Genomic DNA, 13627 nt, shown 5'->3' with positions numbered 1-13627 from the left:
CCACAGCGCTTGGAGATTTTCACACAGAATCTCTCTCTCTCCTCCCTCCTCCGGCTTGGGTGGAAACTACCCAAGCCTTTTGTACGGCTAGCAAGCCAATCGCTAGCCGCCACGTGTGCCTAAATTAGGAGTCGGCCAATAACATGGCGTGGACCCTAATACAAATGGCGGGAACTTCTTTACAGCATGTATCACTACGATGCAAAAGAGATGCACACTGCAAAGAAGCTGCAATTCGGCGGGAAATCCCCCGTTGCACCAGAGCGCTGTCTAGCAGCAGAGAGCTCTACCGTGCAAAGAAAGCGACAAATTTGGCGGGAAATAATTTAGCAGTGCCGAAGCGCGCACACAAACAAAAAATCACAACTTTGGGTTGTGACACCTCCCACTTAAGGAGGCACGTGGATAAGCTTGAGAGAGTCCAAAGGAGAGCCACCCACATGATCAAAGGCCAAGAGAGCAAGCCTCACAAGGAGAGGCTCAGGGGCATGGGACTCTTCAGCCTGGTGAACAGAAAGCTTCGGGGGGACTTGGTGGCAGCCTATAAGTATATAAGGGATATGCACCAGGGTCTGGGAGAACAGTGGTTTGCCATGGCTCCCCAAGTGATAACGAGGTCTAATGGCCACAAACTTTTGGAAGGCCGATTTAGACTGGACAAAAGGAAAAACTTCTTTACAGTCTTGAGTGACCAGGGTGTGGACCAGACTCTCCCCTGAGAGGTGGTGCAAACACCTATTCTGGACTCACTCAAAAGGCATTTGGATGCTTATCTTGCTGGGATCACTTGACCCCAGTAGTCTTCCTGGCTATAGCAGGGGGGCTGGACTCGGTGATCTCACGAGGTCCCTTCCAGCCCCTAATGTCTATGAAATCTATGAAAACTAAATACCAAAACAATTTGGATATTGAGGAAGATCTAAGACTCAAACAGTCACCTATCTTACTAAACCTTCACATGTTTTCTGCCAAGAAGCAAGCTCAACCATCTCATTAGAACTGATGACAAAATGGTGAGTTGACAAAATTGTGTTGTTGTTATTGATATTTTTATTTTTAATACAACAGTTTGTCAGTAATTATCTACTTATGTTAGCTATGCACACAGTAGATTTCCAGATGGGTCTATGCCTCCATTCAAATTTTTTTAGGGTTTCACAAATGAAAAAGGTTGAAAACTACTGTTTTAGGGCTAATATATCAACTGTATAATAAAGCGATATGTGTTAACACGAACTTGGTGGAAAGTACAGGAGTTTTCCTGCTATAGCTAAAGTTTCTGTGGCTGGTGACTTAATATAACTTCCTAAGCAGGTGAGCGAGCCTGGAGAATTCTCCTTGTATCCCCCACAAGAAAACTACTTTTCCTGGTTTGTTGTGGTCAAATAAGGTTGAAGGCAGGATAGATTCAGACCTTTATAGACTGACTAAATCTCATATGTATAGTATAAGCTTTTGTAAACAGAGGGCTTACTTCCATCAGGTGGTGTGAATGGACTTCAGGAAGCAGAGCTGCTAAGTAGAAAGCAATGTTTAGCATATAGATGTTACTATAGCATTGAGAATTATATGCAGTAATCAGCCAGATGTATTGCAGCCAGGGTCCCAGGTAGATGACTGACACTGCTAGGTGTAGCATGTGTGCAGATTGTTGTTTTTATTCTACATCCCATCTATAATATTTTCTTCCCTAAAGCAACATTGCTACGCTTTATGGTTATCAGTGGTAATGTTATCTGTGCTGATGGAACAGACCTGGAAGTGTTCAAGTAAAATGAAAATAAGGGGATATGAGCAAGTTACCATGAGGCAAACCAGATTTGGTTTTCATGTACATCTGTTGCTCCATGGTAACTGCCCTTGCATACACGCTAATCCTCAGTAAATGAAAGCTTGTTTCTGCTATGGGTTGGCTTTCATTTACTGTGGAGTGAATTAAATTACTGTGAAGTTTTATACTTTGTCTTTTGTTTGCCTTGGGGTAAATTATCCGTGTGCCTGTGCCCTAAAATGTACTAGGCTGGTGGTGGTGAGTTGCAAGAGAAATTGCAGGTTAAGTCCTCAGTCTGGAGGGGAGAAGCTTTTGGAACTCCATCCCAAGGAAAATGATGGTTGGAGACCTGAAGGAATCAGAGGTGCGGTTACTATCAGAACTGAGACACTTTGCGTTTTTTTGGATAGGCCTTACACCTTTTTCCAGATTTTTTCTGAACTGTCGCTATAGTGTCATTTGATTAGATTAGCAGAGTAACTGGTAATTTTCTCTTTGAAAGTTCTTAATATGATTTATGTTCAAAATGTTAAAACTGTGTATTTTTGTTGTATGTAAACTAAGGTTCTTTGTAGCACAGTTTGTATATCTTGTTTTCATGTGGCAATTGGAGAAGTGGTGGAAAGGTTCTTACAACCATGCCTCTGTCTTTTTGTAATGCTTTTTATGACCTCCAGAGTTCCCTTGAATGCTGAAGGTCTTTTTTTTCTGTTGTAGACCAACCTGAACTTATGTGTCATCTTTAACATTACATATGAATGAACCAGTAGACACGGTTCTTATGTAGCCCACAGTGGCTCCGAAGTCTCATCTGCAACTGAAGTGCTAGTACTGTGCTGTAGCTCAGTGGAGTCCAGTGTCAGTCTGTAATTTTTCCATTTTCTGTTTTTCTCTCTCTCTTTTTTTTTTTGATTCTGCGATAATCAAATAATTATTTGAGTGCTTGTCTGCATAGATTCCACTATCGGTGTACAAGCTACATTCGCTAAATGGTACTCCTTGAGTGGCAGTGCCCACTGCAGCTGTGTCTGTGTCCTGGGATATGTTAGCTGTGGGTGTCAGCAGTTCTGCCAGCTGCTATGTTCTTCCTCAGCACCTCTTATGAGACCAGAACATCAAAGAGGTCTCTGCACTTCTGCAACAAAGCTCTCCTGTTTGTGGGACTCTTGTTTGACACGGGTAACCTGTAGGTTAACTTTTAGAATCTGATTGCAGTCGTAGGTACAGTTGAGTGCATCTACAAATGCTTGTTTGTCTAATTCTCATCTTAATGCGCTAAACGATAAAGTTTTGGCTCACTAAGAAGCAAATACATATAAATAGAATTAGTGGGTCTTGCATCATTGGGGAGAATACAATGTCTGGATCTAGTCCTTTCAAATTAAATACAGCTGACTTCCACTCTTCCTCTCCCCTTAATTGCATTAAAAGAGTTCTGCTGCTTTAACTCCACTAGGTGGTAGGCTTTAAACATTCTTTGGATTGCTGTAATGGAGTGTAACTGCAATAAGAACTTTAGGTAGAAAGAGGTAGTTAGCTGTTTTAGCCTGAAATCAGGCAGAAAATATTTAATAGTGACTTGAATGATGTGACCATCTGCTATTAGGTGTCTTAAAGAACAGAAACTTTTTTTAGGGAACTGTTGACAGACTTGTCTAATGTTTGAGGATGCAGGTTAGAGGATTAAAATTAATACTTCCAAGTGCTAACCAAGCATGGGTCTTGGAGAAGTCTGTTCTAGTTGCTTATGGTTGTGAGTTAGTATGCTTATGGCATGAAATCCGAAGAAGTAAGAATTCATGTACAGGAATTAAGAGGAATTTTTTTCCTTAATGGGGAAAACTTACAGAATTCAGAACTTACATTCCAACTACTTTTTCAGGGTGACCTAGTTCCATCATATTTGTAAAGGGTTTGAGAATAATACTGAGCATTGGCTGTTATAATTGATAAAGCTCTTTTGTTTATAGATGTTGAGTAAATTTGTGAAATCACTTTTCAGGTGAAACATCTACTTTTTTTATAGTCAACCCAGAAGTAGTTTCCCCATCACTTTGCCAATTCCCATCCCCACATATCTGCTTTTGCCGTGTAGCTGTTTAAGACTGTGAAAATAGGTCTAGACCAGGTACAGTTCTTTTAGAAATTATTTTAGGTAATCATATCTTTCGAAGGGCTGTAATAAATTTGCAATAGACTTACTGGTTAGTTAGGGAAAGTATATGTTTATTTCAGTATTTGAAGATATCTAGTTTAAAAAAGAAAATTTCGCACTTGTATGACTTATTATTGTTAAAGTGTGCAATAATACTTCACCCAAATGAATTCAGTATGCAAAACCTTTGCAGTGTTGTGTATTTTAAAATTGTGGAATTCAATTATGACCTTCACCACAGCTAGAATTCTGCTAGTAGGCCCTTATTTTGTAAATGGCCATTATAACAATGTAGTTCTGCAAAATATGGATGCATACCATGAGGCTACTTCAGTCATTGTAGGATTAAATGTATACTGACTTTGCATATCCAAATTCTCAACAAACATGTTTTTAATGCATCTTGTAATGCATTCAATGAAGATGTGTCAAATACATTAATCTTATAAATTAGGCTGTAGCACAGGTGAGGGCAAAATATGGCCCGCTGGCTGGTTCTGGCCTGCTAACTGATTGTAACCGGCCTATGGGTGGGAGGCCACTGACTTGTGGGATCCGGCCCACGGGTGGCCAGTGGCTCCGGCTCCAGCCGCAGTTCCCATGGTGGGCAGGGTGCCACGTGGTGGGTGGGCGGGATCACTTCTGCCCAGTGTTGATGTGGCGGCATCAGCTGTGGACCCAGGCAGATGCCCCAATCCCCATCCAGAACCTGCTGTACACATCTACCATTGACATTAGTGCCCACCAGGGCCTACTTCTGCTTTGTCAGGTGGGTGGCATAAACTGTGGACAGGACTGGCAGGTTTTGGGTGGGGATTGAGATTGGGATGTGCTACAGCTCTGGGGAGGGAGAGGGACAAGATTAGGGTGTGCTACAGTTATAGGGAGGGGGAGGGATGGGGATTGGGACATGCTACAGTTCTGGGTTGGGGAGGGAGAGAATATCAGGGCAGTCTGCATTAGGGCTGTGCGAAGCTTCAGTTGTCGATTCAATTTGGAGGGGATTTGGCAGCTGAATCTCTGAATCCAAATCAATTTGGGAGAACCATTAAAAAATCTAAATTGAATCTGAAGTTTCCGAATAGATTTGGAGAGATTCAAGATTCGGATTGGCTGGGGAGAGGCAGGCACAGCCAGGCAGCTGCAGGTTCTCCTGTGGCTCCTCCAGCTGTGCCTGCCTCTCCCTGGGTGGGGGGAGCCGTGGGAGAAGTCCCCATAGCTGTCCTGCCCAGCCCCAGCCTCCTGGCACTTAAGCTCTGCACTTAGCAGGGTCTGTGGGGGCTCTGGGGCCTCCTGGCAGAGTCCCTCTGCACCCCAATTGCCTCCACCCCCGATGGCCCTCACCCAGCCCCATCCATCCAGGAATTAAAAAAAAAACAATCCCGCACTCGCCAGCTGTAGCAGGGGCTCTGGGGCCACATGGCAGAGCAGCCCCATACAGCTCCTGCTCCCCAATCTTCTTCCGCCCAGCCCCAGCATCCCGGCAATTAAAAAACAAAACAAAACACAACAACCCCGCACTCACCAGCTGCAGCAGCAGTGATCAGGGCCTCTGGGGGCATGTGGCAGAGCCCCCCTGTGAGGTGTGGGGCAGCGGGGGGCAGCAGGGATAGGCCCATCCCCGCCTGGCACCTGCACAGCAGCTGTTGCATGGCACAGGTGCAATGTGTCTCAGTAGGGCGCTGTGCGCTGTCTAGAAGCTGGGGCAGCTCCAGCAGTCGCCCAGAGCCTAGCGCTACTAAGCCCCAGTGCCCCAGCTTCCAGACAGTGCGCGGCATGGGGCAGCTGCCAGTGGGGGGCAGGTGATCCCCAGTGCCCTGCGTTGTGCCAGGAGGGCTCTGCCATGAGCCCCCAGAGGCCCTGATTGCTGCTGCTGCTGCAGTCGGTGAGTGTGGGGCTTTTTTTTTTTTTTTTAATTGCCAGGATGCTGAGGCCAGGTGGGACAGCCATCAGGGGTGGGGCTGGGTGAGAGTGGGGAGATAGGGGGCCTCTGCCACATGGTTGCAAAAGCCCCTGCTACAGTCAGAGAGTGTGTTTTTTTTGTTTGGTTTTGTTTTTTAAAGTGCCATGAGGCTGGGGCTGGACAGGGCAGTCATGGGGGCTTCTCCTGTGGTTCCCCCTGCCCAGGGAGAGGCAGGCACAGCCTGAGGAGCCACGGGAGAACCTGCGGCCACTCAGCCGTGTCTGCCTTTCTCTGGCCAATCTGAATCGGCGCCGAATCTCCGATTCTGATTTGGCCAAATTGAATGGGGACATCAAGTCGAATCACCGAATTGAATTGCTGTCCTCCGAATTGGCCAAATCCGAATTAAATACTTCCCTGTTCACGTAGGCCTAGTCTACATCTCCAGGAAGTGGAATAAAGAGATGTGGCTCTCAAGAGGACAAAACCAATTAAGTGGCTGTCCAGGTAAAATAATTGCCTACCCCTGCTATAGCAGCATCAAATTGTAGTTCAACTGATAATTTTTTTTATTGATTGTCATTGGGGAGGAAGGGAGTACACTTTATTGTGTAAAAAACTGTGTACATGCGTGCTCACACTCCCCCCCCCCCCCCCAGTAGAGATCATAAAAAAACACTTAATTGCATCCATTTCTGCATCACAATTGGGTAGTAGATCTGCATGTAGGGACTAGAAAGGAGTATAAGGGTATTGCTCAGGCATACTGGGATGCAGTTAGGGAGGCCAAAGCACAATTGGAGTTGCAGCTAGCAAGGGAGATGAAAGGTAGCAAGAGGAGTTTCTACAAATATGTCAGCAGCAAGAGGAAGGTCAGGGAAAGTGTGGGTCCCTTACTGAATAAGGGAGGCAACCTAGTGACGGATGATGCGGAAGAGCCTGAAGTGCTCAATGCCTTTTTCACCTCGGTCTTCACAGTCAAGTTCAGCTCCTAGACTACTGCACCTGACACCATAGTTTAGGGAGGAGGTAATCAGCCAACAGTGACAAAAGAACAGGCTAGGGACTGTTTAGAAAAGTTGGATATGTACAAGTCCATGGGGCCAGATACGATGCACATGAGGGTGCTGAGGGACTTGGCTGATGTGGTTTGCAGAGCCTCTGGCCCTTATTTTTGAAAACTCGTGGTCAGGAGAGGTCCCAGATGATTGGAAAAGGGCAAACATTGTGAAAATCTTTAAGAAAGGGAAGATGGAGGATCCAGGGAACTACGGGCTTGTCAACTTCACTTCTGTCCCTGGAAAAATTAGGGAGCAGGTCCTTAAGGAATCTGTTTCTAAGCACTTGGAGGAGAAGGTGATTAGGAAGAGTCAGCTGGAGGGTAGGGCTAGGATTCACATACACCTAGTCAAATTGGAGGATTGGACCAAAAGAAATCTCATGAGGTTCAATAAAGAGAAGTACCAAGTCCTGCACTTAGGATGGAACAGGCTGGGCAATCCCCACAATCCCATGCACAGGTACAGGCTGGGGACCAAATAGCTAAGTTCCAGTTCTGCAGAAAAGAATCTGGGGGTAACATTATACAATAAGCTAAATATGAGCCAATAGTGTGCCCTTGTTGCAAAGAAGGCTAGTGGCATACTGGGCTGCATTCGTAAAAAAGCGTTGCCAGCAGACTGAGGGAAGTGATTCTTCCCATCTATTTGGCACTATTGAGGCCATATCTAGAGCACTGTCCAGTTTTGGAGCTAGACTTCTCAGTGGTGGCAGATGACAGAACAAGGAGCAATGGTCTCAAGTTGCAGCAGGGGAAAATTAGGTTGGATATTAGAAAAAGCTTTCTGTGTAGGAGGGTAGTAAAACAGTGGAACAGGTTACTCAGACAGGTTGTGGAGTCTTCATTGTTGGAGACTTTTAAGACCTGGCTAGACAAAACCTTACGCGGGATGATAAAGTTAGGGATGATCCGACTTTGAGCAGGAGGTTGGACTAGATGGCTTCTTGGGTCCCTTCCACCCTAATTTTCTATGATTGTACGTAGTAGTAAGTAATGAATTGACAAATGTTGCTATCAAGGAGTGTATGTAGCGAATCTCCTTTCTCTAAAGTCTTTTCATTTCCTGAAAACTGTAGGTGACATGTTTTTGACCTCTGAGCTAGGAAGAAATGTTGAGAGGGAAGTATCTTATGGAAAATGAGTGTAAGAGGACATCTAACTGCACTCAGACCTTGCATCCTGGTTGAGATTTCTCATTAGGGTGGTCTTCCTGTGTCGCTGAACATTTGTTTCATGTGCTCTAATACTGTTACCCCATACCCAGAAGGGAGGAAGCTCAGGGCTTCTCTTCTGATCTGTCCTAGCCCTCACTGGAATGAAGTGGGAGGTATTTAACCATTGGCTGCACAGCTCCCTTCAGCCTCTGGGATTCTTCTGCTAATTTACACCCCTGTTTTATGTACTGGCTTGTCCTAGGAGAGAGGCCTACTGCAAGAGCATGCTTCTATCCTGGGTTCCCTCTGGCCTGTCAGCAGCTAGGAGGAGTTTGTTTCTAAGTGGCTTTTGCAAGAAACTATAGCTACTCGTAGCATTCTTTGTTCCTATTGTGCCCGCAGTTGGAGGTCTCCCCAGGTGACCTGTGTCATTTTTAGTTGTGGGCAGAATCAACTCCTTGTGTGTCTGAATTGTCCCATGCCCTTCTGCTTCTCTGACTGCAGTTGCTTTGTGTGATGCAGGTGTCTTGGAATCCCTGTGTCTTGAAATTTTCCCTATTGTAGCTTGAAGCCATTGCTCCTAGTCCTGTCCCTTGTGGCCAGAGAGAAAAGTCCATATCCTTCCTCTCTCTAATTTCTATAAGACATTAAATACTTCATGCTTCTCTGTGTCATCCATAAGTAGGTTGCCTTTTGCATTTTGTAAGTGACCTTTGATTTCTTTAGTATTCGTCTTTTCTTTGACATATTTGTAGAATTCCTTCTTTGGCAGTTACATCTCTAATTCATGCTTGGATCTTCCTAATTTTCTCCCTTCATGTCCATGCAATATTATTCTAATCTTCTCTAGGATTATTACCAAGTTTCCACTTTTTGTAGGATTCCTTTTTTGAGTTTCAACTCACTGAAGAGATTGTAATCTAGCCAGGCTGGTCTCCTGGTGCGACAGAGGAATGGGAAGTGCATTGGGGTAGCTTACCAGTCTGACCTAAGTGAAAATTCTATCCTGATCCCAAATTTTCCTCTTCACTTGAAGTCAGGCATCAGTTGAGTACTGTAAGTCAGCTACCTTGTTGACAGATTTTGCTTCCCACAGTGAAAGGGAATTATTTTCAGCATTTGGGCAGCTCTAGGAAGAAATCTAAGATGCATCTTTTTCGCTCTCTTTCACTTTCACATGCTCTGCCATATCCACATGATTTTTTTTATTGATGGGGAAGAGGAGAGTGGAAAAGAAAACTACTTGCCAGTAATTACCTTTATTATAGCCCCTTTTTTCATTTTTCTTTTCTCCAGCCTGTTTTTATTTGTTGATTGATTTACTTGGAGGATTTGACTGGAAAGGCAGGAGCCTGGCTGTGTATGTCTTCATGATTCAAAGCCTTTTTTTGCCACTAGAGTTGTTGGTAGACATAGCATAACCAGTTCCAAAAGGAAAGGAACTGATCTGCAGTCCTTACTAGTAGGTTGGTTTCATTTGTCACCTGAATAATATGTGGGATTAGATTTTTTTTTCCACAAGTGAAAAATGAATCAATGGTTCAGTACACAAATTTAACTTTATTTTTATACTTCATGTCTTTCAACTATTTATAGTACAGTGTTCACCAAGCTCTTTTCTCTTTGCTTGTGTACTGTTTCTTTGCTTACTCTTTACAGAGACTGTCTACTTCGCTGGAGGCAATGCATGGTGAAGTTAGTGAAGCAGATGCCTCTGAGGAGGTATTTCAGCAATTCTTTGAGTGGAAGCATTTTAAACTGGAGGAATTCAGTCGTGTCAGAAGCAGTACAGATGCTTCATTGCAGACTCTTGCAGGATGGTTTAATGGCATCAAAAAGGTAGAATAGACATTTTAACTATTTTGTCACATACTTCGAAAAGATAAATTCTGTATCTGAACTGTAACTTGGTATTGGTGCCTGATAAATTGGTATTTTGAGAAGGCTATCTGTAATTTTCTGTAGTTGTATGTCTTAAGAGTGCAACTAGGTGGCAGTGCTTCAATGGAAAGAGGAGTGTTCTCTATGAAGAATAAAGATCTCCCTCTTATGCCTGTACTTAATACAGCCAGTTGGCACAAATTCTGAATGTGTGCATTCAGGTGAGAGGACATATTTTGTGCTACGGTTAATTTTTCCCCTCATATAATTTAATGTGAGCAAATTAGAGGGAAAATGTAATTTTCCAAAGTATCAAATATAGTCTGTGTTCATACATTTCCAGTGTTTCAAATGGAATTATGTCTTTCAGACTGCCTTTGAATTAATCATCCTGTCAGGTTGTTGGTGATTAGGGTTGGTGCTGGTGGCTTTGATTATCTCTGGGATCCCACAAACTTGTTTCCGGCGTTCTTGATTCTACTAGTCTGTGTAAAACTCATTGTGATGCCAAATTTGATGAAGAATTAATTTGCTAGAATCTCAGCTACTTCACAGCTAGTTGGTTTCTAATTGAGCAAGCTTCCATTCATTTTATGAAATTAGATTTTTCTCTTAGCTATGGACTGATCACCAGCTTCTGTCTTGAGTAAACATTTGGAACATGGGTGTGAGAAGACAAACAGTCACACACACAATATGCTTTTTTCCACCCCCAACTCTGAAAACAATAAATCATACTTTGACCACTGAAATGGTTGTGGAAGAGGGACAGCAAGAGACTATTGGAAGACGCAAAAGATGTAGGTATACTGGAAGGTGGAACCTGAAAGCTGGTTATCTCTGGCAAAAGACAGCACTCCTCAGAACCTGTGGATGTTCAGCTGGAGAAGTTTTTGAAGCCCTGACACTATAGGAGAAGGAGCCCACTCCAGTGGTAGGAGAGTCCAAGCCATGCTTCCCTAGCGGTTGTGGAGAAGATCGACACCACTACTACCAAGAGGAAGTGATGTGTGATGGTGGTTAGCAACTTCCTCCTGTGGGGCATGGAGGCATTCATCTCCTGGCCTGATCTGTTGGCTTGGGAAGTCTGGTGCCAACCAGAAGGTTGCTGAGACCCATCTGGCTCTCTGGCTACTATCCCATGCTGCTCATCCATGTGGTTACTAATGATACTGCCCAGAGTGACTAAGTAGATCAGAAGTGACTACATGGCTGTGGGTGCAAAGGTGAACAGGATGGGGCCCAGGTAGTTTACCCATCAATCTTTCCAGTGAAGAGTAAAGGCCTGGCCAGGAGCAGATGCATTCAAATGTGACTACATAGATGATGTAACCAGTGGGACTTTGATTCTTCAGCTGTGGGTGGTGTTCCAGGAAGATGGCCTGTTGGGAAGAGGTGGCCTCCAGCTGCTGAAGAGAGGGAAGAGTCTTTACATACAGGTTTGCTAACCTAATGAGGAGGGCTTTAAACTAGATTCACCAGGAGATGGGGACAGTAGCCAAGAGGGTAAGTAAAGATCTAGGGGACCTGGATAAAAAATTAATAGGGGGAAGCAATAGCAGAACCCTTAGTAGTGTTCTTAGGGGTAAGATAGGACAATCAGTTAGATATCTGAAGTGTGTATATACTAATGTGAAGGACATGGGGAAGAAACAGGAAGAATCACAGGTCATTGTATACTTGCAAATAGATAATTCTTTTGCTTAGGTCAGCACTGGTGAGGTCAGTTGAGGTCTCCACCCCACAGGCTGGTAGGGGAAACCTGGGTCTGGGGTGATCAGGCAGAGAGCAGGGACTCCCCTGGCTGTTCGTAGCCAAGCCTGGCACCCTATGTAGCTGCTTTTCTCAGCTGGCACCCTCAGCAACAGGTACAGGAAGAAGGGGGACCTGCCTGGTGCCACTGTCCCTGGATGACCTGGATGTGGAGGGAGTCCCTGGACCACCCCTGCTACGTTCTGGCTAGGGGTTATGGGGCAAGCATGCAGGGTGTCAGGCTTGGCTGGAGGCAGTGGTGGGCAGTCCTTTCTCCTTGCTTGACCCTCCCTTCCCCTATCCATCCCCTGAGTTTCTCCTGCCAGCCCAGAGACTCCCAAGTGCTGAGCTTGACCAGGAATGGCAGCGATAGGCAGAGACCTGCTTTTTGCCAGCATACTGGTTCTGGGGCTCTAGCTGCAGGAAGTGGCTGTGTGGAGTGCTGGGCTCAGTTGGGGACTGGCTGTGGTGGGTGGTTCCCTGCACTATGCCTGGCTCCCTGCTCTTCCTATTCCCACCATATCTCCCACTGGCTCTGGGTCTCCAGCTGCAGGGAGCAGCTGTGTGGGGAACTGGGGTTGGTGGTGGTAGCAGACAGGTCCCTGTTCCATGCTTAGCCCCCCTGGTTTCTCCCGCTGGCCCAAGGACTTCAGCTGCAGTGAGTAATACCTTGAGTGTACCTTGATTTTAGCAAGGCTTTTGATATGGTCTCCCAGACATTTTTGCAGGCAAGCTAAGGAAGTATGGACTGTAAGGTGGATAGAAAACTGGATAGAGCTTCAGGCTCAGAGAGTAGTAACCAATGGCTCAGTGTCAAGTTGGCAGCTGGTATCAAGTGGAGTACCCCAGGGGTCAGTCTTGCGGCCAGTTTTGATCAATGTTTTCATCAACAACCTGCAAGATGGCATAGAGTGCACCCTCAGCAAGTTTGCAGATGACACCAAGCTGGGGGAAGGGTAGGGCTAGGATTCAGAGTGACCTAAACAAATTGGAGGATTGGGCCAAAAAGAATCTCATGAGGTTCAACAAAGACAAGTGCCAAGTCCTGCACTTAAGACGTAACAATCCTATGCACTAGTACAGGCTGGGGGCTGGCTGGCTGGGCAACATTTCTGCAGAAAAGGACCTGGGGATTAGAGTGGACAATACGCTGAATATGAGCCAGCAGCGTGCCCTAGTTGCCAAGGCTAACGGCATACTGGGTTGCATTGATAGGTGTGTTGCCAGCAGGTCAAGGGAAGTGAGTATTCCCCTCTATTCAATACTGGTGAGGCCACATGTGGAGTACTATGTTCAGTTTTGGACCACCCACTACAGAAAGGATGTGGACGAATTGGAGAGAGTTCAGCAGAGGGCAACAAAAATGGTGAGGGTGCTGCGGGACATGACTTCTGAGGAAAGACTGAGGGAACTGTGCTTATTTAGTCTGGAGAAGAGGAGATTGAGAGGGGACCTAATAGCAGCCTTCAACTACCTGAAGTGAGGTTTGAAAGAGGATGGAGCTAGACTGTTCTCAGTGGTGGCAGGTGACAGAACATGGAGCAATGGTCTCAAGTTGCAGCAAGGGAAGTTTAGGTCAGATTTTAGGAAGAGTTTTTCATATATTCATAGGGCTGGAAGGGACCTTGAAGATAAGTCTAGCCCCCTGCCCCAGGGGCAGGAAGTCAGCTAGGGTCAAAGGATCCCAGCAAGATAAACATCCAAACATTCCTTGAAAGAGTCCAGAGTAGGTGTCTGCACCACTTTTGGAGGGAGTCTATTCCAGGGTTTGGGGTCTCGGGTAGTAAAGAAGTTTTTCCTTATGTCCAGCCTAAAACAGTCACGGAGAAGTTTATGACCATTGGTCCTTGTTATCCCTTGGAGTGCTCTGGTGGACAGATGTTCCCCCAGATTCTGATGTACACCCCTTACATACTTATAGGCAGCTACCAGGTCCCCCCTGAGCCTGCAC

The 13627-nt window shown here is 45.4% G+C and overlaps 1 protein-coding gene across 7 annotated transcripts in view; it reads left to right on the top strand.

Annotated features, from left to right (window-relative positions):
- The window catches only part of STK31 (serine/threonine kinase 31), an 89895-nt gene that overhangs the window by 44575 nt on the left and 31693 nt on the right, over positions 1-13627 (top strand). For 6 of the 7 annotated variants that reach the window (XR_002093700.2, XM_019498049.2, XM_019498050.2 and 3 more), the window contains exon 12: positions 9703-9882. The exons of the other annotated variant lie outside the window; for it this stretch is intronic. Coding sequence is in view for 5 of the 6 variants with exons in the window: in XM_019498049.2 (XP_019353594.1) it covers positions 9703-9882 (180 nt within the window). In the remaining variant the exon portion in view is untranslated. The remainder of the gene's footprint in view (positions 1-9702; positions 9883-13627) is intronic. 7 annotated transcript variants of the gene reach the window in all.

Source organism: Alligator mississippiensis, chromosome 5, assembly GCF_030867095.1.
Source record: "Alligator mississippiensis isolate rAllMis1 chromosome 5, rAllMis1, whole genome shotgun sequence".
Lineage (NCBI taxonomy): Eukaryota > Metazoa > Chordata > Crocodylia > Alligatoridae > Alligator > Alligator mississippiensis.
This window is presented reverse-complemented; position numbering and strand designations above follow the sequence as displayed.